The sequence below is a fragment of the Ornithodoros turicata genome, chromosome 2, assembly GCF_037126465.1.
Source record: "Ornithodoros turicata isolate Travis chromosome 2, ASM3712646v1, whole genome shotgun sequence".
Classification (NCBI taxonomy): Eukaryota; Metazoa; Arthropoda; class Arachnida; order Ixodida; family Argasidae; genus Ornithodoros; species Ornithodoros turicata.
In genome coordinates, this window is record NC_088202.1 from 92,645,130 (window position 1) to 92,671,145 (window position 26,016).

The 26,016-nt window shown below is 44.5% G+C and overlaps 2 protein-coding genes across 3 annotated transcripts; one reads left to right on the forward strand and one right to left on the reverse strand.

The window, feature by feature from the left end:
* Window positions 1-32: 32 nt before the first annotated feature.
* LOC135385792 (prefoldin subunit 5-like) lies at window positions 33-3,123 on the reverse strand. Of its 2 annotated transcripts, none has more exons than XM_064615310.1 (5): window positions 2,959-3,123; window positions 2,010-2,144; window positions 1,834-1,908; window positions 1,653-1,758; window positions 33-184 (listed from the first exon to the last, which is right to left on the reverse strand). In XM_064615310.1, exons 1-5 carry the CDS (start codon window positions 3,040-3,042, stop codon window positions 105-107), a joined length of 480 nt encoding a protein of 159 aa, XP_064471380.1. In that variant the 5' UTR covers window positions 3,043-3,123; the 3' UTR covers window positions 33-104. The 2 variants fall into 2 exon arrangements, with proteins under 2 accessions (XP_064471380.1, XP_064471379.1); XM_064615309.1 differs by lacking the exon at window positions 2,959-3,123 and adding an exon at window positions 2,652-2,855.
* Window positions 3,124-3,362: 239 nt separating this feature from the next.
* LOC135385793 (mucin-5AC-like) lies at window positions 3,363-17,194 on the forward strand. Its single transcript, XM_064615311.1, has 5 exons — window positions 3,363-3,467; window positions 4,318-4,407; window positions 4,765-4,906; window positions 6,123-6,219; window positions 8,158-17,194. The coding sequence occupies exons 2-5, from the start codon at window positions 4,373-4,375 to the stop codon at window positions 13,290-13,292; spliced, it is 5,409 nt and encodes a 1,802-aa protein (XP_064471381.1). The 5' UTR covers window positions 3,363-3,467; window positions 4,318-4,372; the 3' UTR covers window positions 13,293-17,194.
* Window positions 17,195-26,016: the final 8,822 nt, after the last annotated feature.

Sequence of the window (26,016 nt, forward strand, 5' to 3'; positions counted from 1 at the left end):
CCTCCTTGCAGTAGATAACACACACACACACAATCTTTTTCTTCCTCACTTTATTGGTTCACCTGCATTACCAGAATCATAAAAACTTACAACGTCCCAAAACATTAGCCTTTTGAGCCACTGCCTTTTTGAAGTTGAGCACTATAATTTGCTTGCAGTTTCTCTTCAAGAGCTCCAATTATAGCTGAAACACAATTCCATAATGTAAATCATGCTTTCCGAAGACAAGAGAAAAAATTTCAGGACAACAAGGAAGTGTATGGGAAGTAGAGCACTGCACGGGCCACATTCTTAGGCCCGGCCTTTCTTTGATTTACCCACTCGGGCCCGGCCCGGCCCAATCCCGAAGGATCCTAAGTACCCGAGAAATTTATAGGCTACATGGCCCAGCCCGGCCCAGTGTATCAGGCTGGAAAATTTGACCGTGGCTAACTAACAGAGGGTAACACAGGCTTGAGCACAACCTAGGCCCGGCCGAGGCCCATAATGGTCAAACCCGAGCCCACCCCAGACCCCCCAAAAGAATGCTTTACCCGGTTTTCGGGTAAGCCTGTGCAGCGCTCTAATGGGAATCCTTACAAAAGTGATGCAAGGCAAAGTGAAGTGGCATTTTGCAATAAGTGTAGTTAAAACACCTCATTTGAAGTGGAGCGTAAAAACTACATGCTATGAACATGCTGTTTGTAGCTGATGGATGTCGTCTTCTCTGAGCCCTCATGATGCTCAGGACACTACCCAACAAGCGGGCACAGAGTATTTAATTCTAGGACTGCTTCTTTACCCTGGAATATGCAGCAAAGTGCCAGAGCTTTGCACGTAACAAAAACTGGAATCACTCAACTTCCAGCATTTGCTCTGTAAATGTCCACCTGCAGTGTGTATATTGCATTTCATTCGTGGACTAGGCAGTTCTCCACCTTAGATGCTGCAAGCCGCATTTGGAGAGCCCTGCATAACTCACTCGAGGACAACTCAGTGGATATCAATCCTTTGAGGACAACCCCCTGCCCAGAAACGCTGTTCACTCCGAAACTCCAGAGAACATCTCTGGGAACGAGTGCAGGCAAGTTGGTAAGAATGCGTACTAGATGCAGCCGACAGGCACAGGAGGACAGACAGGGACAACCACAATCTGTAGGAAACTACTGTTGTGGCTGACATCTGGTTTTCAGAAGGGTTGCAGGGAATTTCTAACTGAAGACCTGCCTGAGAGAAGTGGCAGTGGAGCAATTCCGTCGCTTCAACACACTCCCTAACCTTGCTCCGTGCAACTTCTTGCTGCCACAACTGAAGGGAATGAAGAAGCTAACGAGATTTAAGCCAAATCTTCACAAATGACTGCCATTACGTAGTGACAGCCAGAGGATCGTTTGTTAGTGGCAAAAGTGCCTGAATCACAACAGCAAAGCCACTGCTTCCAAGGAGAGTACGCTCTCTCTCGCGCGCGCAGTCAGATTTAAATTATCAGTCCTAGGAAGTAACAATCCATTGCCATTTCACACTTGATCAATGCAAAACTTCCTGGAAAGCACAAATAGTCTTGCACCACTCTTGTAAAGCTGCAATTATTGAAAACTATGGTAGTCCCAAACATTCTATTCTCCAACTGATTCACAGCAAATAAAAACGCAAGCAGTTTTAACATAACTTACCATCTCTAAGTGAAACCTTCTCCTGAGCAACTTTGTGAATTTGATCGATTTTTTCAGTGAGGTACTTTATTCTTCTCTTGAAGTAGTCCTTAGAGCCAGTAATGTCCTGAAATGTGCAACACAAACTGAGTAAAACTGGCACATTTTGCTGCAGGGTCCCCTCGAACAAGAACGTCCTTACCTTCTCGACGTAATATCCCGTTCCAATATCTAAGGCAAGTTTGTTGATGTCGACTAGTCTACCTGGAACATACATCTGGCATACACACTTAAGGATCAGTCTCATGTAAACATTTCATACGGCTTCACATGTGGGAAGAAAAAAAACAGTCCATTCCAGAGGGTCTTTGAGGATACAGAACTTGTGAGAGGAACCAAGATTTCTTTCCCTTCCGATGAAGGCAGCAGTTTTTCAAGACACTCCGCAGACTCTGAGAACTTGGCCATTGCTAGTTTGAGTCCCTGGAGAGAAGTGCTGAAAAGATCCAATTCCTGCAAAACGTAGGTGTGCTGTACAGAGGACTTGCAAACCAGGCCTTCAGTCATGTATGCAAAGAATCTGTGTAAAGGACTATGCTCCGTAGTGGTGGTACTGCTGAAAGAGTTTGCCACTGTCAGCCTCACAGAGGTGGGCAACATCATAACTAACGCTCTGAAGGAACGTGTGTCCTGGGCAGACTTCTAAGGGAACTGTGCTGACGACAGAGTCTGAGGAAAACCTAGGAAAAATCCCAGACAGCACAGCCGGCACCGCGATTCGAACCCAGGTACCTCCCAGTCTCAACGTGACATGGCCAACATGCCAACCACCCAGCCGTAGTTTGTGTCAGCTGACTAAATTAATCAATTACAGATGCTGACCAATTAGGTGCCCCACGCAACCTATCGAACTGCACCGCTCTACACAATCCCACGCACATCCAAGGGTAATGCAAGAATGTTTCCTCAACGGGTTACTAGCCCGGATGTCATTTGAACAGAAACTTCACGTGTCCGTACCTGCAGTGAACTGGTTAAATAGCTGTAACAGATTAACGTGACTACAAAGATTAGTCGCCAATCTTCGGTGTGTGGGTGTCGCCTAAATGGTGGGGCGCAGGCGTATGGCCGAACAAAAAGAACTACGAAAAACACCGGTTTAAAATATGAAATCGAAGGTGACGTATTTCTTCGTGTTCGTGTGCCCATTTATAGATATTCGTGCTGTGTCCATGTGGGTACAGTTGTGTGTCAAGCTCACTTGGCAAGTTGCACAAATTCTTAACTAACGGCAAAATTGTGTGTAGCTTTGTTCTCGCGGTCTCACCTGATCTACATGTTGCTTTAGCTGAGTTAGAGCACCAATATCTAACATTGAAATAGACAAAACATTAGATTTATCTCCTGCCATGCTTTCGCTACGCGAAAAACAAACTGTTCAAGAAAGGAAAATGTTCAAAAAACAAAAATGTGTTTGCCAGTTGCCAGGCTACCCAGCGTTTTCCACTCGACATAACGACTAGCGAGCGACTACCGATTTCTGATTCACAACAGTTTCAAGCTCAGCTGTTTGAGTTACATAAAGCTGATAGAAACTAAGCTGTTATTACATCGTCATGACATGTCTGGTTTCAGATTTATTTCTTGCATCCAAACGACTGTGTTAAATTGGTTGTCGGTAGTTTCATATGTTTTCAGTACGTAGCGCCTCTCTGTTGTCAAATGTTTCAGCGCTCATAATGGCTGCTCGTTTTGTTTAGTGTGGGATTTCTGCGCCAATAATATTGTTTGTGCAAATAACGTTACGGGATCGCTAACGAGGATACTTTTGACATGGTAAATACGTGAATATGCATTGAATACATTTACTTCTATAGTACGAGTGTTTCGCATTTCCAACATTTTCAAATAAGCGTCACAACGATTTTTTCACTGAAGTTACTCTTGAGGAAACCTCATTTTCAACTTATTCCATTGTCCCGTTTCTTGGGTACCAGTTCGCTGTGTTTGTCGGCTATGAAGCAGCGAATAAAGAAAGAAAATAAACTGGTGACCAAGTGGTTGTACAAGATCGAGTTGATGTCTGCTCCTTATGGCCTTGAACCGCGTTGATAGCCTCCATATGAGAAACAATCATGCGGCATGTTTGTTTTGCTTAACGTCTGTAATGCATCCAATAAAGTTCACAGATGTAGCAATAAACGTCAGTGCAGGTGGTGTGGATGCAGTCCACCCGCCAACGCGTTATTTGTACTTGAAATCGGGTATTGTGCGGTACAGAACCAGTAACAGTGTGTGTAACATTTCTCGTTGCTGTGCGTACCGCCGTTACTCGTCGGGTACCTTGTATATACCAGCATGTGAAAGATGAAAGATTCCTGAAAAGGTTAGCCAGCTGTAGGACATTTTCAGTGACTTTCATCGTTAATTTCTTAGGCAATTTGAGGCTTTCTATGTATTTGTCCTTTCTATGTTGTTCCAGCCTCAGAACATCAGTTCTCTCATATACCAGCATATGTTCTTCTTCTTCCACCACTAGGAACAGTGGCCACCAGCCACACAGGGCATATGTTTCTGATATTCACTCGCGCGTGAACTTCTTTTTCGCATATTCTCTACACGTGCGCATCAACTTAATTTTCTTTCTGTCTTGCTGTATTTTCAAATTTCTTAATTTACTTTTCAGAGAACAACACGAGGCACCTTTCTTTCAGCACGGAACACGGAAAGTGCATTCTGGCATGTCCGATCCAAATAGCAGTGATGATGATGCCTGGTATGCCATGTTGTTTTGTCCTGAATGTTTTCCTGGCATTTTTTATCTTGACATCTTTTTTATTAAGGTTAGGTTAACCGTAATGCACAGTAAAGTACAAGGAATTGGCTAAAAAAAGGAGTTGATGCCAATGAAAGAATTCCTAAAAAATCAAGCGATCCAGTGACTAGAATATGTATTACCAAATCCCAGAGACTACGAAAACAGACACACATGGTTGATGCCATTGAGATCTCGCACGATTGGTATTAAAGTAGTTTTCAGCGTGCGATAAACTGCATGTTTTTTCGTTTCGCTTCTTCTTGAGCATCTTTACTTGCTTTTGAACTTGAATAGTCATGATCAGTACTTGTGCAGTGCATGCAGTGAAGGTCAAGTACGTGGATCACACAAACGCAAAGAAATCCACAATGAAGTGGAAAGGAGAAGGAAAGACAAAATCAACATTGGGATTTTACGGCTTGCGTCTCTGTTGCCAGACAAGGATCCAAAGAAACAGGTATGAAAGGAGCTGCTTTCCTTCTTTTAAGAATTTCTGCTACCAAACAAAAAGGGTAGTTGCACATATTCAACTACACGATAAAAGCTTGGGTTCCCTTTGCATAGTTTTTTTGTTAACGTTTCAGGGTGCATCCACATACAACATTTGTAGAAGTAGTACAGCTTGAGACAAAAGCTTGCAAAACACCGGGATGTCGCATTTCTCTATTGGAGCGACACCCTAGCAGCAAACAGGAGTGTGCACACATACTGAGAGATGGATGGAATAGCCGGTCACCTGTAGGGTGCCGCCCCGATGAAGATATACACCAGTGTTGTGTTCCGTAAACTTTTGTCCCAAGCTGTACTAGCTCCGCACTAACACTATGATAAATTAATCTATCTTGAATGATCGAGTAGCCAAGGGCAAACCATGTTGTGAGGTGCTTGTACAAGTTGCTCTGTTTTTGCATCTGTCCCTAGCAGTGAGGTTAAAGCTAATGAAGCTTGATTGAACTAGAGGTTGTAGTATAAATGAGTTTGCATACAGATGTACAGTGTGGTTCCCATTCTGATATTATGAGGCCTTAGTTTAATAAGAAAGGTGACTTGCACATGAGGGAATTTTGTGCAGCCATGCAGCTGGAGACTGCCAATTATAATCCCAGGTTGAGGATCTGATACTTCAGCCATCTGTATTTGCCTTAATTGACCATAGATGATGTGTACTTTTGGAAGTAAAAAAACTGTCAAACTTTGCTACAGTAAATTCACCATAGTTATGCCACCATATCACACACTTGTTACAGCAGTTTAGAGCAAACTTTGATTGCTGACTAGCATGTCCCTCAACACAATTAGCACACAGGAACATTGTTTCTTGTCGCGTAGAAACACGCTTGGGTTTGCACATGGAGTGTAACTTTGTGAGTCTCAGTAGCTTCTGTCATTTGCCTTTCTCCTCCGACATTTTTGCCTTCTGACTTGTGTAGAGACTATTGATTAATCATACAGCATATGTGGTGCATTGTATAACCTTTCTGTGTTCAAAAACCAAGCCAGTTTGTGGCTGTAGTGGGGGACAAGCAAACTGTATCACAGGTTCACAGTATCTTATAAAGTGATCTATCTGTGCTCAGTGTAACAAGGTCCAACTGTGGAATGTATCAAAGTGTTCCTGTTGTATGCCATTATGCTAAAATGTAGGGGGAACTTCACTTTATTTTTAACCACAGAGCAAGAATGGGATCTTGGAACGGGCATCTAATTACATAACATACTTGAAAAGCCTGAATGAAAAGCTGGTTGCAGATAGAGTCACAGATGTGGAAGGTAAGTTATTTAGGGATGGGGTTTTTATTCTCTTTTGATGTCCTTTAAATGCAATTGGTCACACTGTAAATGATGATGTCAATAACTCATTGAAGGAGTTCTTGAGAAACTTCCAGTGAAGAAAACTATTTGAGGGGACAATTACCAGCCACCCGTATACTACAGGATAGCACCTTCTGCAGTATTTGACTCCAGTATTTGCACTGCAATTAGTAGACTGCAGTATTTGATTTATCCTATGCAGTAATTGAATTTGAAATGCAAATACCAAGTTCCAGGCAAAAGCACACAAAGGGCCGAACCAAATGGTATAGCAGATAACAAAAGTGTTCTAGCAAAAGCAAGATACGAGAAAAGAGCTCTATGCATCCTTTGGCGTTTCTTAATCTCCCCTTTTTAGACGTGGGTCAAAATACAAAGTTACACTGGATTAGAATAAAATGCTTTTCAGGTGTCTCAACCGTAATTTTTCTCATTCCTGCTTTTAAGTTCCACACATTTCTTGCTGCCACCTTTTCCCTTGTATTTGTAGTCAGTTCGCAGTTTGCCATGGTTGGGCCAAATGTTGTGTCATTCATATTCACTGTGTGCACACGTCCTGCCCTGTATTTTCTAACTTTTTTTGCTGCAAACTAAAATTTTCTTAAATAATCACACTAAAAACTGGTTACATGTGTTGGAGTTAGACTTGGAGACATACGTCGTTGATCGTATGTAAAACATGCTGCATGTAAAGTTACCCTTTGTTTCAAGAATAATGAGAGGTCTATTCATGGTACTGATGGCGGAGGAATACAATAGCATGCATACTTTACTGTGCACACGAGCGTACCATACATAGGAATGCATCACCATGTGATACTCAAGATAGTTGGCAAATAACTCTTTCACAGTTCTGTCGCCTGAAACCTCTAATTTAAATGTAAAGACTGTCAAGCAAAAGGTACAGGCCACAGAATTAAAGAAAAACATTTCTTGTGTGAGATGTCTCAATGAGATGGACCCCGTACACCAATATTGAATATGGAGCTAAATTTCAGCCGTGTAACTCGTGTACTCAGTACGGTAACTCTCACCCAGTACTCATGGTTGCCTGTGGTTTCTGGTGCACTATGACACAAATGGTATCTGTCTAGTAACATGTATTTCCTTACATGCCAACTACAGAGGCATCATGCATACAAACACTTTTCATTTTTTCAGGAAACTTCTGTAAATGCCATCATCCATGATTTGATGATACTAAGGGCAGTGCATGGGATAAATGGATCTCCTCTTCCAATTATGAAGCTATTTCCTGTTATAAAGAGGTTTAGCGGAGTTGAACATGCAGAAATGTGACTAGCAGGCTGCGTAACTCAATCATGATGATTTGCAGTAATTGGAATTCTAATCTTGAAAAGAGTATGCGTGAGGTATCAGCACTATTGGTATGCACAGACTCTCAGGTAGAGCAACATAACAATATCTGTTACACCTGTACTTGCGGGGACGCTAAAGTTGAAAATGTTGTAACTTTTAAAAATTACTCCTGTCATGTCTTATAACTTTACCGTCAGCATCCCCATGCACGAAGCGTGACCAGATCATGTAGCTCAATCACCGGCTCACATGTGCACATGAATCAGTGAGGTACTGAACAAGTGGCTCGTATCAGAAATGGCTCAGTATCCAAGTGAGTGTGAGCTCCTGTAATAATAATATTTTAAGACAGGTGTGGTGCCTCTGCAGAAATTTTGTCAGAAAGCCAGTAAAGGATTCTCAAATGGGGGGCCCAAAACTGCTGCCAGAAATGATGAGGTGTCATAATATGACTAATTGGAGAAGTTATATGTCGTCTGGGCTGCTATAATACACACACACACACAATGCATGTGAGCAAGCTGTGTCTATCTTGTTCATACTGTGTGTTCCTCTTACACTGTTCATTGCTTTCAGCTACCGTTTTTGCCAGCTTACGAAAGCAGATCCGGGAGTTGGAGGAGCTGAATGCCAGTTATGTGAAGCTGCTCAGTGTGGCTGGTATTCCCCTCACAAGCTGCCCAGAAGAGATTTGGGAACATGCACCACGCAAGTACACCCTGAAAAACTCTCCAGAGAAGCAGCAGGCTTTGTTATCAGCTGCGAAGGCATTGACTGTCCCTTGTGCTCATCATGGTTCAACCCCAGTAGTGACAGAGTCAACAGGCAATGTGTGTGTGAGTGTTGCAGTGACGTCGGCTACCACGACAACCACCACAACAGCGTGCAGCATGGGTGCTATTGCTACAACAATGGCTCCTACTTCTACAAACAGTATGGTAGTGACACAGGCTCTGCCATCCGCTCCAGTAATGTCGACAACACAACCGCCTGCCATGACTATGTTGCAGCAACAACCCCTGGTTGGCCCCGCGACGGCTGGCAGTGTCATGTCGCAGCCAATTCTTGTTCTTAATGACCAAGGACTGCCTGTGTTGCAAAATGTGGTCACGTTCCAGAATACTTCAATCATCCTCAACCCACAAGGTGCCATTACACGGACACCTGTCTCCGCAGTTTCATTTCCCGGAACTGAAATGCTTCCTGTTCAGATGGCTAACCAACTTACAGATGACCTTAGCCACCATCAGGTAGCAGCACAGTCAGCCTTAGGGGGAATTGTGCAGTGTGACCCCACAAAGCCGAAGGAGACGAGGCTTTGTGGCATGCATACTCCCGTACAAGGAACTGCATTTCTTCCTGGACCAGGAGTTGTTATGAACCAACCTATGCTCTCATTTGGGGCTGGAGCCATGTTAACGAGCCAAAATGCTGCACCAGCTATGGGATCGGCTTTTTTGTTGCCATCGGGCCAAATAATTCCAGTGGTAACACAAGCTCCAGTCATGGCTGCGGCATCGCTTAACCAGCAAAATGCGACGGGCATTCATCCCAGTGGAGGCATTCCCTGTGTCAGTGCGTGTGCCACATCAAACAGTTTTGTGAACGGGATGGGTAAAGTAACAACTGCTCACGATTCCTTGAGGGTAACGGTTACAGGCAGGCCTTGTGCTACAACATGTCAGGATCAAGTTAATAACTGTAGCATATCGTCGGCTGCTTCAGCATGTAGTCCTATGATTGTGCCAGCGGGCTCATCACTACAGATGCCATCAAAGTCTCACGCAACGACCACCTGCCAGTCTGTGCTGTCTTCGAAAACCATCACGTTGCACGAGCATGCAAAGACGAAGACACCATGTGTTGTCCACTCTACCTCAAAGCAGCCATTGTGTTCCATACGACCAAAGCCACAACAGCCTGTGCCGGACTCTAGTCAGAACAAGCCTAGCGGCGTTCGCAAGGGTAACAAGAAGCTCTTGCAGAGGTCACCATCGGAGTCTGTTGCTAAGAAGCCACGTATAGGTGACGCTGTAGCAAGGACAGAAATGGAAGGTGCGAATCGTGGCATGATGCCATTACCAGCTGCCGCCACTTCTCAACCATCGGAGGGCGTAAGCAGTACGAGCAACGTAGTGAGTGGTATGAGCAGCAAGGAAGCGTCTCCCCTGACCACCGACATACTGGCACAAGCGACAGAGTCGATATTCTCTGCAGGCCTGGCAGAGTTACCACCATCTTCGGCTGTAGCAGTGACCAGAGCAGATGCGTGTGGCACAGGTAACAAGGATAGTGCCCCACAGAGCACCGTTTCAAATGCGGACTCGCAGGGAGATGCAAGATCGAGCAGTGTTCGCACATACGGCACTTCAAAATCGGTGGAGAGGCAGAAGGCATCGAGTAACACGCAACACAGCGATGTGTGTGGTAGGCTCGAAGTGGTATCCAATAGTGAACCATCTGTTAGCCAGAACACTGTGCAACATCCTCCTAAGCGAAGTGATATATTCCAACATGCATCAGAGATCACTACAAGAAATGAAGGTGCATGTGTGGAACAGCAAGTAGTTCAGACCTCTGTGCTGAAAGATGTTGACCATTCTGTGCAAGACGCAGTAACGGGGAACAGCGAGCGTAGAGATATTTCAACCTTAAGTTTGCACTCTATTGTGATGGAAGAGAACATTGACATTTCACCTAGTGTAAGCTCCACAACATTCACAGATAGCTATGTCTCTGCGAGTAACAGCCTTTCAGAAAGTATTACAAAGATGTCGGACTGCACTACATCTATCCTGTGTCAGCTCACACCACCAAGCAGCAAGAACAGTGAAGATGGTGGTGGGAAGGCATTTGTGTCCAGCACTGACAGCTTGGCATCTGAGAATGAACTGCCTCTTATTTTGAGTATACCCGATGATGATGGGCACGCGTCACTTAACAGCAACTCCAATCCTGGCCTTTCGTTTCCACCACTGTCTCCTGGAGACCAGCTGGAACAGGAGCTTGGTAACGGCAACAAGGGGGTGGAGAGTTCCAATAACCTCCCCCCTTTCTCACTTACACCCCCAGTAACGCCCGTAGTAACAACAGCAGCGTCTCCTCTTCTGCAGCACCAAGATCTGCCAACCATTACTCCTACTGCAAACAAAGAGAAGAAAACCCATGAGGGCTCTTTTTCAGTCAACTATGCCACTGATGTCTCTGATGCGTACTCTACGTTGAGGAACCAAGTCCAGGCTACACAAACAATCAGTGGCAGTAGAAAGCAACAACAGCAGGGTTGCCAGCATAACGCAGGTGCACTGCAGCCCCTGCAAAGCCTCCCCGCCTCAAAACCGCCTCTGGACAATTCGCACCATAATGCAGGCTTTGTTTCCAGTGCACCTGCAATGCCACAGATGAATGCTAGGAGTCCACATTTCAGCATGGCTTCAAACAGCATTATGCGCAGTTTTGAAACAGAATTTACGACACCAAAAAGTGTTGATACTTCCTTACATTGCAACAAGGCTCCCCCATCTCCGTGTCGAATGGTGAGAGATAACAGTCGATCAGCGACTCCAAACAAAACGCAAGCATCCCAGTTTGCACCTCCTCTCAATCCATACCAAAGTGCACCGACATCGTTCCCATGCACATATCACCTTTCTTCACGTGGGAACATCAACAGCACAGCTCAGAACCACTCAGCAATTTCAAACTACTCAGCAGAAGCGCTCATTGGTCTGTCGACAAGCCAACCACAATCGCTATATCAGGTGTCTCCTGCATGCACTCAGGAGTCTGGTGTTGCACAGATGTTGTCATGCAGTCAATCCGCAAGAGCTCACATCTCTTACTCAGCCGAGAGCCTCATTCAGTCGCAGTCCACTAACAGTAAGAAGGACTCCAGCAAAGATGCATCATTCTCAGGCGGTCCCTCACTTGGTGGAAGACAGCCGTCGTACCAACCGTCTCTGCCACATCAGAACATGCATTCTCATCATGTTGCAGCGAGTACACCTCAGGCTAGTCAACAGCCCATACCAAGCCCAGGTCCCTCGCCCGTTACGCCCGAAAGTAGGCAGCACACGTTGCATCCGTCCTCGTCATGCACTACAGGAAATGCTTCGTATCACACGGTGGTCAGCGCTGCGTCACAGCAAAGCAGCAGTCACCAGCATAACCCCAGTACCATGACACGAGTTCATTCCGAGGGCAGACCACGTTCACAGCGAACTCCATCCTCTACATGCGCAACTGCAAGCACAAGCTATCACACTGTGGCGAGCACTGCACAGCAAAATCTCAGTCCAGTACCTTGTGCTGTGACCTCAGAAAGCAGGACCCACACCCTGCATCCACTGCCACCGTCATCATGTGGATCGCTTGGTACCTACCACATGACAACAGCGCAGAGGAATTCGGCAGGTAGCTCTGTGCGGTACCCTCCTCAAGCATACAAGGACAATGTGCCTCATTCAAGTTCCTGTGCATCGCAGCTGCCCCAACACATGAGTCACAGCTATCAGCAAAATACAGAAAAGAACCCTATTCATGGTGTGATGGCTCAAAACTACCCTTACCCCAACTTTTCAACTGGACATCAAAGCCCATCATGTTTTGGTCCCTATCCACCACCTCCACCTACGTCAGTTGGGAGAATGAATTCGAGCTGCCTCCAAACAAATCCACGCCAGGCTAGCTTTGGAGGCCACGTCCCCACTCCGGGAGGGCAGCAGCACCAACAGCAAGGGTGCTTGTTTTCAAGCACAGCAAACAGCCCCATAATATCGCTTCCTCCAGATCTGAGTGCCCAATGTTCTGGGCCCTCTCCTGTTTTCAGCAGCCTGCCACAGCACTGTAGCCAGCCACCACACCTTGTTAACAACCTCATTCCTACACCATTCCAAATGTCTGGAGCCCAGACAGGAAATTCAGTACCTCCACCAATTTTAGGGGAAGTTGAGAAGCGTCGTGAGAAAGGTGTTGCAGATGGAGGACACTGTGCTGAAGCTGAGAAGCAGAGCAAGTCATCAAAATCAAAGAAGGGCAAATCTTCCTCGAGCATGACCACTCCCGTGGCGCCTCCATACTTCCCGGATTTCTCGAGAAGCGAATCTCATCCCCTGCCACCGCTCCCTCCAGTCTCTTCGTCTCTACAGAAGCCACTTCATAGTGCACCACCAGCGTGGCAGCAGAGCAAGCCCCCGTCACACTGCATTGACAATGAGTGCGGACCCCTGTTTCGGCCGCAGTCGCAGAACAGCATCAACATCAACTTCCATGCGCCCGGTCCACCACCGTTCACGGTAAATCACCATCACCACCATCACCACAGCCCAACGCAGAGGGTCCCACAGGTGGCACCAAATGCAATGCCCAGTGGCGTTTCGCAGAGCCATCGTGGGAACTGTGCTGTTGCTCCATCACATCACGTGCCGAATTTCAACCTCAGTAATATTTTCCCTGATATTGGAACAGGGCCAAACGATGCCGTGATTTCATTGGGTGCGCCAGTTAAGCTTCAGTTACAACAGGAACATGGTGCTGGTGCAGGGCAGCAGTCCAGGGGAGCGTCCGCACATTTTTATCCATCAGGAAGGGTGTTGCACAATTCTTTCAATCCAATCCTTCCGCCGCACAACAATTTCGTTCCTCCGAGTCACCATCCTCCATCGTTCTCTAATGTTATTCCCCCGCTTTCATTCCCCATGCATGAACACTGAATTTCTTGACCCACGTTCAGACTACTCCATTGCTCATGTAGTGTGTTATGGTTACAGATAGAGTCTCTAAGGTGATTTCTCGTGCGTCACATCAGAGAGCATGTAAATTTTTGCTGGCATTACGGTGTTATACATAAGTGCTACGTGCACAGTGATGCTGTGATTGCTAGGGTTCCCAGTGACAAGTGTGATATTTTAGTCAGTTACTGCGAAGTTTTTGTTGCATATTTTGAAGAATAGATTCAGACGTTCTCGTGTCATCCTTAGCACAAGCAGCTGCCTGAGAAATGTATCATTAGAACGCACGAAAGCTTGCGTGTTAGGGTTGGGGGCTGTTAATTTGGGGTGTGCAAATAAAATTTCAATGCAAAAGCAAGTACTAATATCGATCAGTATTTTGGGAGAAAAAGTCTTGGAAGCTTACGTGCTTGCATATTACAAGACCTACTAAAGTAAGTGTCTATACTGGATGCATGTTGAAAGCGATAGTCAGCCTCAGTGAAGCCTGATATTTAAGATTCATCGAGCTTGCCATTGTACATGTTACTTTAAAACTATCGGAACAGATACGTGTGTTCAAAAGTACCAAAAAGTTGCACATGCTTAAAATTGTTAGTACTAGAGCTTTTTTCTTTTTCTGTGTGATATAGCACGTCTTGCAAAAGAATTCATTTCTATTGAAATATGGGATGCGGATGACTCTTGGTGACAGTGATACAGTCACTGTGGAAGTGTAAGTTTAAACGTACTGAGTTTTGATAATAAGCTGATAAAGGCTATGCAAGGGTATTTGGTACCTGTGTAGGTATCGTCAGCACTGACATCCATGGGTACACCAGGAATTGTGTGTTGTATGAGGTTACCATGCATCATGGCCATAACACAATGCAGGAGGTCACTAGGGTGCTGTGTCACACTTTTGAGAACGTCCCTAGTGCAGAAATAAATCTTAATCTATTTCACTAGCAACCGTAGAGCCACTGGAATAGATACATTTTTTGCAAGTTTTCATGGATCTGGTACGATGGATTGGATTGTTTCACTTTTTGCTAAATTAAAATAAAAAATTAAATGTTTTTTGGGCTTTGTGGGGGTGTTACACTCCTTAGAATCCTGCCCAAGTTACTGATGGGTCATTCCAAGTTGAAGGTTTATGAATCTTCGTTTATGCCCTTGTGGGAACACGTTTGTGTCAGCTGCAACTCATATTTTGATACTGATTGCTACTGTTCTCTCAAATACACAATTATAGTGTATATATAATCTGTGTGTAAAGTGGCTCGTAAAGTTCTCCATGTCTGAATTCTCGCATCTGTCAAAGTAGCCAAGTGGCTTTCAAGGACAGTGTAAGTTTTACTGAGTACACTACTGTAGTGAAACTGTTGCAAGAAATGTTTAGGAACGACATACATTTGCATCAAAGTTCTTATTAGCTGTTCTTTGAACGTGTCTGTGTGTGTGAGTGCTGTGTTGTCAGAGAATTGGCACAGCATAAGGAATATCAATATGAAGGGTTTTTTGGCCTGGAGCAAAAGCCAGTTGATAGATCTGACTACTTATAACATCCCCAATACCTTCCACCTAAGGAAAGGGAATCTGAAAATTTATTGCACAAAACATCAGTTGAAAGCACAAGGCATCAAAGCAGCATTGAAAAAGAAAAAAACACTTGAAGAACTGCAGGGGATCCACAACCCACATTCATCTCTTGCACCAATGCGAACAAAAATGTCCCTGCAAACCATCCTGCAATGAAACCTTGCTATTTTGTGACTTAGCATTCAAGTGTAGTTTTCTTTAAAAAATCTCTGATAGCATCTTTCATCATTCAAGTGTAGTTTACAAAAAAAAAAAGAAAATACTAATAGCACCTTTCATTTTTCACTTGTGTTCTGTGCTGGGAATCCTGGATGTCACTGCCACGTATACACAGTCTTTTTCTTGTTGGCACACTAGATCCATCAAAAATATGGGTGAACTTGTGGGGAAGCGTGTCACTATGGTATGCATTACATGCAGTGTGGAAGGTACGCACCATGTGAATGAAAAAATGCGAAATGAAGAGTTTTGTTCTGTTATGTACACTGCTTCTTGTTTTACAATACTCCTCTTGGTATGTGTTATATCTCTTTGAAACCAACGAAACTTGGATTTGGTTATACTACAGCATTATACTCCAATGCAACTGTACCTCAAACAGGAACATTTCTATGAACAGCGTTGTTTGTCACTACGCTTTCCAGCCAGCTAGTTAGGACAGATTGTATTTTAAGCACATGGGTATATTGAATGAATTCACTGGCCCTGTTCTCATGAGATCACTTAGAACAAACTGGACGGAGTTAGTAAACACAGTTCACTCACGTAACAAGCTTCGAGCACTAGCTTGGTCCACTTCTGACTGGTTGGGCCTAAGTAGGTTCACCTGCAGAACCCATGTAAACAACACTTTGGGGAGCACCTAGCTCCTCACAGTAGGAAAAGTGCTCTACAGATCTCTCTGCACATCCTTCCTCCTCCTCCTCCTCCTCATTTTCCAGCCTCTCACCTCCCTTTTCCCTCCTGCTTGGAACGGTCCATGTAGACACATCCTGACGCATTGACAACCATAGTAACCTCGTGCATTCTTTTGCTGTTTTGAGCTGTTTGTTGATGGGACGAGCCTGGTACATTATTGCAAAGTTCCACTGCCTGGAAAGCTCTTTTGAGTTAAGGAATGTGAAAAAGAGAGGCATACACACATGTCAAGGCTGATGATGGCAGGATACATTCAATGACATTGCCAACAGAGTCTGAACTCCTTGGCGTGCTGGATGCAACATTTGTAAATAGGTTTATTTTTACAGAAACATTTTTGGAAAATTTTGACAAATGCTGTACCTTAAATCTTTTACAATGGTAGTCCAGAAGCTCTTTTTTTTATTGTTTTTGGTAACATAAGCTTGCAATTAGACATGCAATACTACTGTTTTACCTGCTGTCACAGGCTTTACGAATCATTGTGCAGAAAATACAAAGATGTTTACAGTGCTATGTTGCTGCTGACTCCCATAAGTAGATCACACAAAACTTTACGTGACATCCTGTACTTTCAAATTTTATGTGCTGTGCCATTATACAGGCAAGACAAAAAGGTTCCACTATATGCCCCCTTACTACATATTTCAATTTGCTTTTGTTCTGCACAGGCAAAACTAACTTCTGGGGAGTGGCGTGAACTATGACATGCGGAGGAGAAATGTTTTTCTTTTCTTACCACTGTCTACAATGTTCTGAGTGGAAATGTCATTTCACCACTGTGTATAGAGTTACTATATGGCGTGTACATAATACTGTAATGGGGAGACAGTAGGTGCACATAATTCCAGTATAGTTATACGCTTGTATCATGTCACAGTAGCAACGTTGTATACTTTCATGTACTACTCTCATTGTGGTTGCAACAACTTTTAGCTGGTGCAAATCTTCGATTTTGATATTCTGCTGCGTGTGCTCAAGACAAACTACACCTTACAATGTGTCTATATTTATTCACCATATTGTCAGATGCTTGCTGCCACACAACCGTGTAAATAGGGCTTGTTCACAGTTGCATTAACATGTGGAAGAGCATCTTCTGCACACTTAATGTGCTCTCCATGAACATCAGGTTCCAGCTGCTCTTGCAGCCACATGGTCCCCCCACTCACACTGTTATTTGCTACACTGTCGTTTGTAGTTGATTTCCAAAAGAATGCTTTGCAATAATGGCTGTGAGATCCTGTAAATATGCTGCTGTAAATTATTAATCATGTACATTATCTCACTGTATAGACAGACATTTCAGAACTGGAATGTTTGCAAGTGTTGATTATTTTAAATGAAAATAAAGCACTTTGTATCTGTCTGGTTAAAATACAAGAGTTTATCTTGTTGGCAAATTTTTCGCTTATATAGGGGTGTGCAAATATTCGAACTTTCGAATACGAATCGCATAACAATCACTAGATTAGGCAGTATTGGCAGTATGGGGGACGACAGAAGTGGGGACCAGCGGGGAGACCGCGCGAAAGGCGCGAGCTCGTCGGTCCCACTCAGGACCGGTTTGGTCCTTTGTGCTACCCACGTGACGCGCGCCGAGCATAGTTCGCTGGAGAGCCGCTACGATACGACGCGTATGTGAAAAGGCCCATTGTTCATATTCGATTCGAGAAATAGGTATTCGATCATTTTCGAATATTCGAAACTGTTTTCGCACGTCCCTGAGGTAAAAAAAAAACGGAACCAAATGTTCAGCAGTTTCGGTTTCCGCATTGTTCAATTGGTTTCATTTCTGTTTCATGCGACGACATTTCGGGATCGGCATGTGACCGCATGGGTCCCTCTCCCCTCCTGCCCGCGCGGAACGCTGAACGTGTCTTTGTTTGTAATAGCGTGGCAAATGCGGTTTCGCTTGCCGTTCAAGACATGTCATGTCACTCCGACAACGTTGTGCCCTGTGTAGCGCAACGGGGGGGGGGGGGGGGGGTTCTGGGGACGCTTACAAAATGCAAAGAACGCAGTAGTATTTGAAGGTACTGTTGGGGACACGGTTGTCTAAAATCAGCACTCCGTGATGTATGCCATCTAAAATGTCCAGTGTTGCATGACTATTCCTTTTGAGTAGAAAACAAGTGCAGCACATGGTCCACCTTCAAATACAATATTCGCACAACACTTTCAAGCACAAGTGAGCTAATATATGGGCCGTGGAACTATACTGACAGAGGACTTTAGCTAACCGTGTCCCCAACAATGCTTTCGGAGCGGTCATCGGCATATGCAAGTTCATGTTGCAAACGCCGACAGGCACGACGACGCCTCTCGTGGATCGAACAACCTTAATCGTATTCACACTAGCGACATTCCCAGAATACTACAGCGGAAGATGCGAAAAACGTCATCCTTCTGCTGTCACGTGAGCACGAGCGCTCAACGTCGGTCTTCACGTACACTGCTAACCGTGGAAAATATCTTGCGACACATCCACACGATATTCCGTAGCAGACGACAGGAAAAGACGCTGACCGCGTCGTCTGCTAAGTGTGCAGGCCGCCAGTCTCGATATTCCTCCCAGTGTATGCTCAACATTACACGGGACGAAACTCTGACTCTATGAGCAGCATTTTCGATTTTTCTTCCACTAGAATCTTCCGTGAGGATGTCGCTCGTGCGAATACAGGGTCTACAGGGTAAGCGTCATACACTGCACTTCTAAGGGAGTACGAACGAGAGACCAACGCACCCAAGAAAGATCAGCCCACGCTCAAAGACCTACCACCTACTGCGTTTGACGGGGCCTCTGCCGGCGAAGAAACGCGCTCTCGATGGCAAGCTTACAACGATGGTCGCCCTTGACCTTCAACAGTAAGCGCATTCTTTTCACTTGCACTGGACTGCACTACCTTGGACTCCACGCAAGACGGGTCTTCGGCAGCTGCACTTTCTAGCTGAAAGGAACTTTATTAGTAATGCCTTTCTTTTCAACAGGAAAGTGCAGCACGCAAATAACGCAGTTGAGATCTGGTGCAGGTGGTGCAAGCGAAAAGAATGCACCTAGTATCGTGGAAGACCGTGGATTCAAGGAACTAATGTCCCTAATTACCGCTTGCCGTGCAGATCTACGTTGTCTCGAGATTTGGTGCCGCGGCTCTATGATGATCCCCGAAAAAAAGTAAAGTCAGAACTCAGGAAAGCCTTGGACGAGGGTGGCCACGTGAGCGCGTTTACCAGCAACATGTGGACGTCGCGCCCCCAAGAACACTCGCGATCCTCAGGACGTCCTCAAAGTGTCATCGCGTCCTCGTCCGTAATGGGATGTTCGGAGGAGATCCAGAGAGTGTCCCCATGGGATCTTCCAGTGATAGTCATTTGCGTACGTCCTGCGGGCGTCAGCCGAAGGACATATATAGGAGAAGTAAATTAGTTTAATACTGCGTTGTGCATTTCAATGCCTCCACCCATTGACTAGCGTTCCGGATTGTTTATCTAACCAAATTCAACCGTACCAGCATTGATCATCTATAAAGTACCTATCAGACCTTTCCTTTTAATAAATTTATATTCCCCCTACGAAAAATACTACAAAGAGAAAATACAAAAAATACAGGGGTACAAATACAAATTGAATGCTATCAATGGATACTCCATGCACTGGTTTAATGTGCGATAACATATAGCTTTCTAGGTCTTTCATTGTGATCTTGTTACCATTAATATCCGAGCAAGGTCCCTGACTGGATGCTACACGGATCATTTCCGTGGAAGGTACAGAAAAGTGATCCCGTGGCTCAGTGGTTAGCGTGCTGGCCATGTCACGTCGAGACTGGGAGGTACCCGGGTTCGAATCCCGGTGCCGGCTGTGCTGTCTGGGGTTTTTCCTGGGTTTTCCTCAGACGCTTTCAGACATATGTCGGCACAGTTCCCTTAGAAGTCGGCCCAGGACGCACATTCCCCCAGGGCGTGAGTCGTGACGTTGCCCACATACGACAAGCCCTATCACCACCACCACCACCACAGAAAAGTGATGGCATATTACAGCGCGTGCTTGACTTTCGATGGGTGCTTGAAATCAACTAAGTAGAAAACACGGACGTTACCCTGGTTGGAACCTAGTACTCCGAGGAATTCGTCACTGCAGTGTTGCTTATACATGAAATTTAATTAAACTTAGGTACCTCACCCTTCGTTTTGACTGCGATGCTAGGACGACTCTCACACATGCGGGAGTTCGCAAGACAAGCCATATATAGTATATAGATGGGTAGAGATGTAGGAAGAGAGTTGCCTCAGGACAGAAGCCGCCGATATTTCGAACAGAGACTGTTCTTCTTCTGGGCACCGTCCTCATCATTGGCATGGTATTTAAAGGGTTAGGTGTGTCGTGTTTAAAGGTTCGTGCGAATTGTGGGTCAACAGCCCGGAGGGAAGAAAGGTCCGTACGGGTTTTTACGGCGGGAGTGAATGGCTGCTTTGTTAGAGTGTGGAGGGGATTATGTGAACGTAGTGATCTAGGCTACAGACCGGTTGCAGAAAAATGGAAGGTTCACGAACACGTGGACGAAACGGGACAACAGGCAAGAATTCGCAAGCATAGCGAAAGATAAGGAGGTTAGTGGTTACGTGGGGAAAATTCCAGAACGAGCAAATTTTTTTTTTAATATATATTTGTAATACAAAGTTGTGGCATGCAATAAAGAGAGCAGAAAGCAGTGGCCATGCAGAACATAACAGATGATAATGGAGGTAGATGGGAAAAGCATATTTTATTTGTGAAGTGTTTCTAGGGTGCCTTGTGATTTGTTGATACCGGACGGGTGAAGAGCGTTGAACTTGTATATGAGATAAGACTCCCTATCACGTCTGTCACGTGTGGATCTAAACCCGGTTTCTAGAATATATAGTTTAATGTTGTCAAAATTGTGACCAGGAACGTTAAAGTGTTCGGCGACTGCTTTGGGGAGTTTGTTGGACGTGTCGGTTCTGTGTCCGGTAAGGTGGTTGTTCATTTGTTGGCCGGTTTCACCAATGTATTGCATAGAGCAGTCGCCGCATTCAATGCAGTATATAACATTGGAGCTTGTGCATGTGAATGCGTGGTTATCACCAGGCGGTTTTCTTTTTGCAGCGGGAGACATTTGGTTGATATACCTACATTACACAAACAAGGAGAAATATATCAGATGCAAGCTGTTTATTACCAAGAGCAATAAAGCATTGTTTTGAGGCAACGTACTAGGTACACGGTACAATACTGGTTGATGAAACACATAAAATGCTGAAGAATAACAAAATAGCCAACGATCAACGATGCAGCAGGGTACAGCAGCAGCATTCAGTAGAGAAAGATCATTGGCAAATGATCAACGATGCAGCAGAGATGACTGTAGCCTCATCAGCTCTAAAAATACAATATGAAAGGTCTGCACCCGAGCTCCTGCCTAAAGGAAAGCACATTGTCCACATTATACATACGTACTCGGAAATAAGTCGGCGATACCCTTTGTCATGTCACGCCTGCGGCTTTGAGCTTGGCTTGCCCCTCTTTTGTTGTTGCCCGTACATGTGGCGTCTTCTTCCTTGTTCAGGTAGCAGCAGACTGCTGCCGCGTGCTTACATTTTCCCGCAATTCCCGCTTTACAGGTACACGACGCAACATAAACTGTCACGAGCACTTGGACACCTGTGATGGAGAGGTACCGAAATTGAGTTAAATCAGCTTTCAGTGCGGGTAAAATGTGCATTCAATGTTTTTCTGATCAGGTATATCATTTTGATGTACAGTTAACAAATCTTACGTACGATCACGCCGACTCACCTCGAACCGGACGCTATAAACGACGCTGTCCTTCACTTCTTCCGAAATGTATTAACGACGATTTCTTTACCGTCCGATGCTTCGTCGACGCCGAAAACATTGACTAGTAACTTGCCCAATCGTCAATGACCTCCAGCTTTTCAAACCCACGCAGGATGCGATACATTGCTTGCTTGCGCCAGAGCGAAACCCGCGAAACCGAAACACTCTTGTGCGGACCATTGTTTCGATTTGCTTCCACATGCGGCGCTGTCGTCCGCTGATCGCAACGCCGCCTGGCCGAGAGCTACAGGCCCATAGGGAGCGCGATCGTGCGGCAACCGGCCGCCATCTTACTGTACCCAAAACAGTCTCCGCAGCGATCATGGCAACTTCTTGCAATTACGGTCGTACCAACCGTACCGGCAATGATACCCGGCCGAAATTTCTACAGGTGAGTCATTCTTTATCAAGGAATAAATAGGCGTCCATTCTGTACATTTATCTGACAATTATGAAGTGTTTTTTTGTCCAAAACCAGCACTGGGTGCAAGTTGTTTGATCGCTCTTCCGAGGTTCAATCGAACCCACTTGCATTTTACCCGCCGGCAAATACAGTTTGAGTGCATAACATGCTGGCGAGCACTCGAGCGCTTTTCTGCATGCATTGCCAGCACGGTACCAAGTGTTCTCTACGGAAGCAAGTGCACAGTCATTTCTTTGAACCACCTTCGCGTATAAGTTCAGTATTACGTCATAATAAGACCAAGATAGTCACCCTTTTTCTTGTATTGGTATTATTTTGTGTCTTGGTTTGATTTGTGACAAAGAATCCTACGTAACGGTGGTGTGGTGTGACTTGGATACCGCCTTTGTGTCTGAGCTATGTTGTCAGCTTGTTGCGATAATAATAATTTGTATCTTGTCGTGTTATTTGCAGCAGTGTGGTCCCTCAATACAGGTTTCCTCACGGGGGCTACCCAGAGGATCGTCTGTGTCATCGAGCATCACCTGTGTCATCGTCTGATGCGATCGAGCTCACAGATAAGTATCATGTTCCTCATTCACGGGTTCCTACTGTACGAGGAGGAACCACCCCAGTGCACGCACTGTGGTGAGCCTCTCTCAATTTTGTACATTCTCTTTATATGTTCACATCATGGAACACATCACTTCAAAGAGCTTTATATACACCTTAGACCCCTTCACCCAGCATTGTGTCTTAGTGATGAAGCTATAATTTCTTTTACAACAGCGTTTAAGCGTTGAAATTTTTAAAAGATATCAAGATTGTAAACCCTGTTTTAAACTGATGTTTTAAACATTTATGCGATGCTTTTACTAAACAACATATTTATTTTTAACTAGTTGCAACCTAACAAATGTTCTCTCCTTCACAGCTGCCTCGACATACGCAAGAAATGGGTGCAAAACCTGAGCAGTGCCCACAAACTTCGATCACCGCAGCAAATCCAAAAAGTAAAAGCATATGTGTCACATGAGATTTTTAAAGGTATTCATAGCAGTGATGGCCAGTAGTTAACTACATGTAGTTAAACTACCTGATTGTAGTTAAAAAGTAGTTATCAACTACTTGCAGAAATGTAGTGTGCAACTACTAGTTAAACTACTATTTCGAGTAGTTGGCTACAGTAGTTAGGTTACTGCAGGCGCCAACTACTTCCGATTTTGCCGCAAGCTTTACGGCATGACTGTGCTTCCGATTTTTACCTTGAGCTACTTGTTTGATGAGAACGGAGGTGCAGAGCAATTGTGCCGTGCATGTGTACTAAATTTTCACTTTTATCACTGCTTGTGATTCATATTTAGGGGTCTTAGAACGCTATAGAATGGGATTGGTGTTGATGGACAACATTAAGTAGTTATAGATGTAGTTAAACTACACTGCAGTAGTTAAAGAAGTAGTTTTAACTACCCTGCCTGAAAAGTAGTTGAACTACTAGTTAAACTACTCCATTGCAAAGTAGTTAGTAGTTATAGTAGAAGTACTTAGTGGCCATCACTGATTCATAGTATATAATACCTTGTATTAACTGTTGTAGATCTAACCCACCTCTACAGTGTACACCCTCAGGAATTAAAACTCGTTGCGGAACTGTGGTCATTGTTTCAGTTACTAGGCATGCACATATATGCTATAAGAAGAAAATTATTTCTTGAGAATGCACTACTGTTGATCAAACTCATGCAGCTGTAGGTTTACCTTCGGCCTCTTTGAACTCTCTGTAGTTGCCTTAGCTGCAGGAGGAGTGTCCTCCAGCATGTAAACTACTTGCAAAAATATTGACGTATTTAAGGTTATGATACAGTTTGAAGGGTTTCAATTCAGGAAATTTGCAGTGGCAGGGCCTGCCAGAGTGAAACCTACTGAATATTTATGGTGTCGAAGGGGCGGTTCCTTCAGGACAGGAATATCTTGGATGGGAGCAAAACGCTTGAAATTAACAAAGTGTTGTTTGCATTACGCAATTTGTAATACACTGAACACATAGGCAGCAAAACAAAAATTTAAAATTCAGCATGTATGAAAATTGGGTGCAACAAATTTACATAGTGTACCTGTACGTTGTCATTTCTGTGATATATATTGTCATTGCAGGGAGGTCACAAAACAATAAATGTATTGTTTTGTCACTTCCCTGCGCATTCATTGTATCTTGAAATGCGTATATGCCAGAATAAATGTTGAACTTGAAAAATGTATATTTTCTTTATTCATAGAGCATAACATCACTTATCTTTACAAAAGCATATCGTGTTAATCTTTGTCACTCAGAATGCACAACCAAGAAAGCCATCTTCCACTAAACATCACATTTGACAAGATTCAGTTGGTATCATTTCATACACAGGGAACACCAGGGCTCCAGTTTCAAGCTCCAAATCGTCATGTTGCAGTTGGGAAACCGTACATGTGTAGTGCAAGAGAGCCCTCGCACATGAAAATGTAAGATGGGAGTCACTGTTAATGCAAAGTGACTCCTATGAGAGAGACTGACGCTGAAGAAAAGTGTGCAAACTGTGGAAAGTGCCATAGAGGGTTTTCAGAAATCGTGCCTGGTTTCACAGCAGTGCTACCACATTCCCAGATGACGATGATAATGATTGGAGTTTCAGATGTGCAGCTGCATTTTTTGCAAGGTGCTCCACATAACTAGCATGACAAAGTCAGCAGTGGATGGGAGGCCCCCATCCTTACGCAGCTTTGTTCACGCTGCAGTTCTATTCAGCAAAAGCATGTGAGTACGCGAGAAGGACATTCAATTTCACCTGCAAATAATCAGAGCAAATGAAGGAAGAAGAAAAAAGAAGTGCTGTACTTCAAAAGGATATAAGTCTTGTGTCTCAAGGAGGTGTTAATACTTACTAAATAACTTTATTAAGTTTACATCAACACCTAGATTAACTGGCCTAAGCGTAATCTAATTGCGTGCAGTAATTGTTTGGGATGCTTCGGTGTGTTCATATTTGCGAGGCATTATATCGAAGACACCACTGTCGTTCACTAAAAGACCCTTTCTTGCTTGATATCAATCAAATTAAACGCATACGCCTGTTTGAAACAACGGCTGTGATTCTACGGGGCGATTTCTTTCTACCATGCGGGTATCCCTTCTGGGACCGTTCTTTGTGGAACAATTTTTGTCCAGAACGCAGCACGGGATATTATATACATGGTTATTGTTAACCTCACATCGTTTCTTATTGAAATATTGGCTGGGAAACGTGCTGTAGTACAATTCCCAGCGCTGCACTGCAGTGACGGTCTCGTTTCGGAATGCAAAACATAACGTTATTAAGAATCGAAATGCAGGGCACCTGCGAAACACTGTTAGGATACATCAGTATACTGGCACCTTACAAAATCGCGTGACGACAAACAATGATCAACGCCTGTAGCGCAATAAATACTCACAATCTCTGTTGCATCCCATAGTTTCCAATGGGCACACGCAGCGTTTTAGGGCCCACCAACATGGCGGCCCGAATGCGTGCCTCTCTCCCACGAGCCCCTCTCCCATACGCGATCCAGCCTTTATACATAGAGATCAGTGGATGCAACAGGTGTGCCCATACTTGTACCGTGTACTTGTAGGTAGTATTCACCATTGAACTCGAAGTAGTTCAGTTTAAGAACCAAGTCCATTAGAGCGTTTCCGTGTCTTTTCTAGTGTTTGTAGTAGAAAGGGTATTGCAGAGGGCTGTGATTCCGTCGTTGTGTGGGATGTTAGTATACAGTGATGTCACATCCAGCGTGGCTAGTATTGTGTCCCTACCAAATGTACGAGTGTTGTTTATATCTCTGATTATTCTGAGGAGGTGGGGTGTGTCTTGTACATGCGATGGCAGTGTTGTCGGAATATGGTTTAAATAGTGGTCCAGGAATTT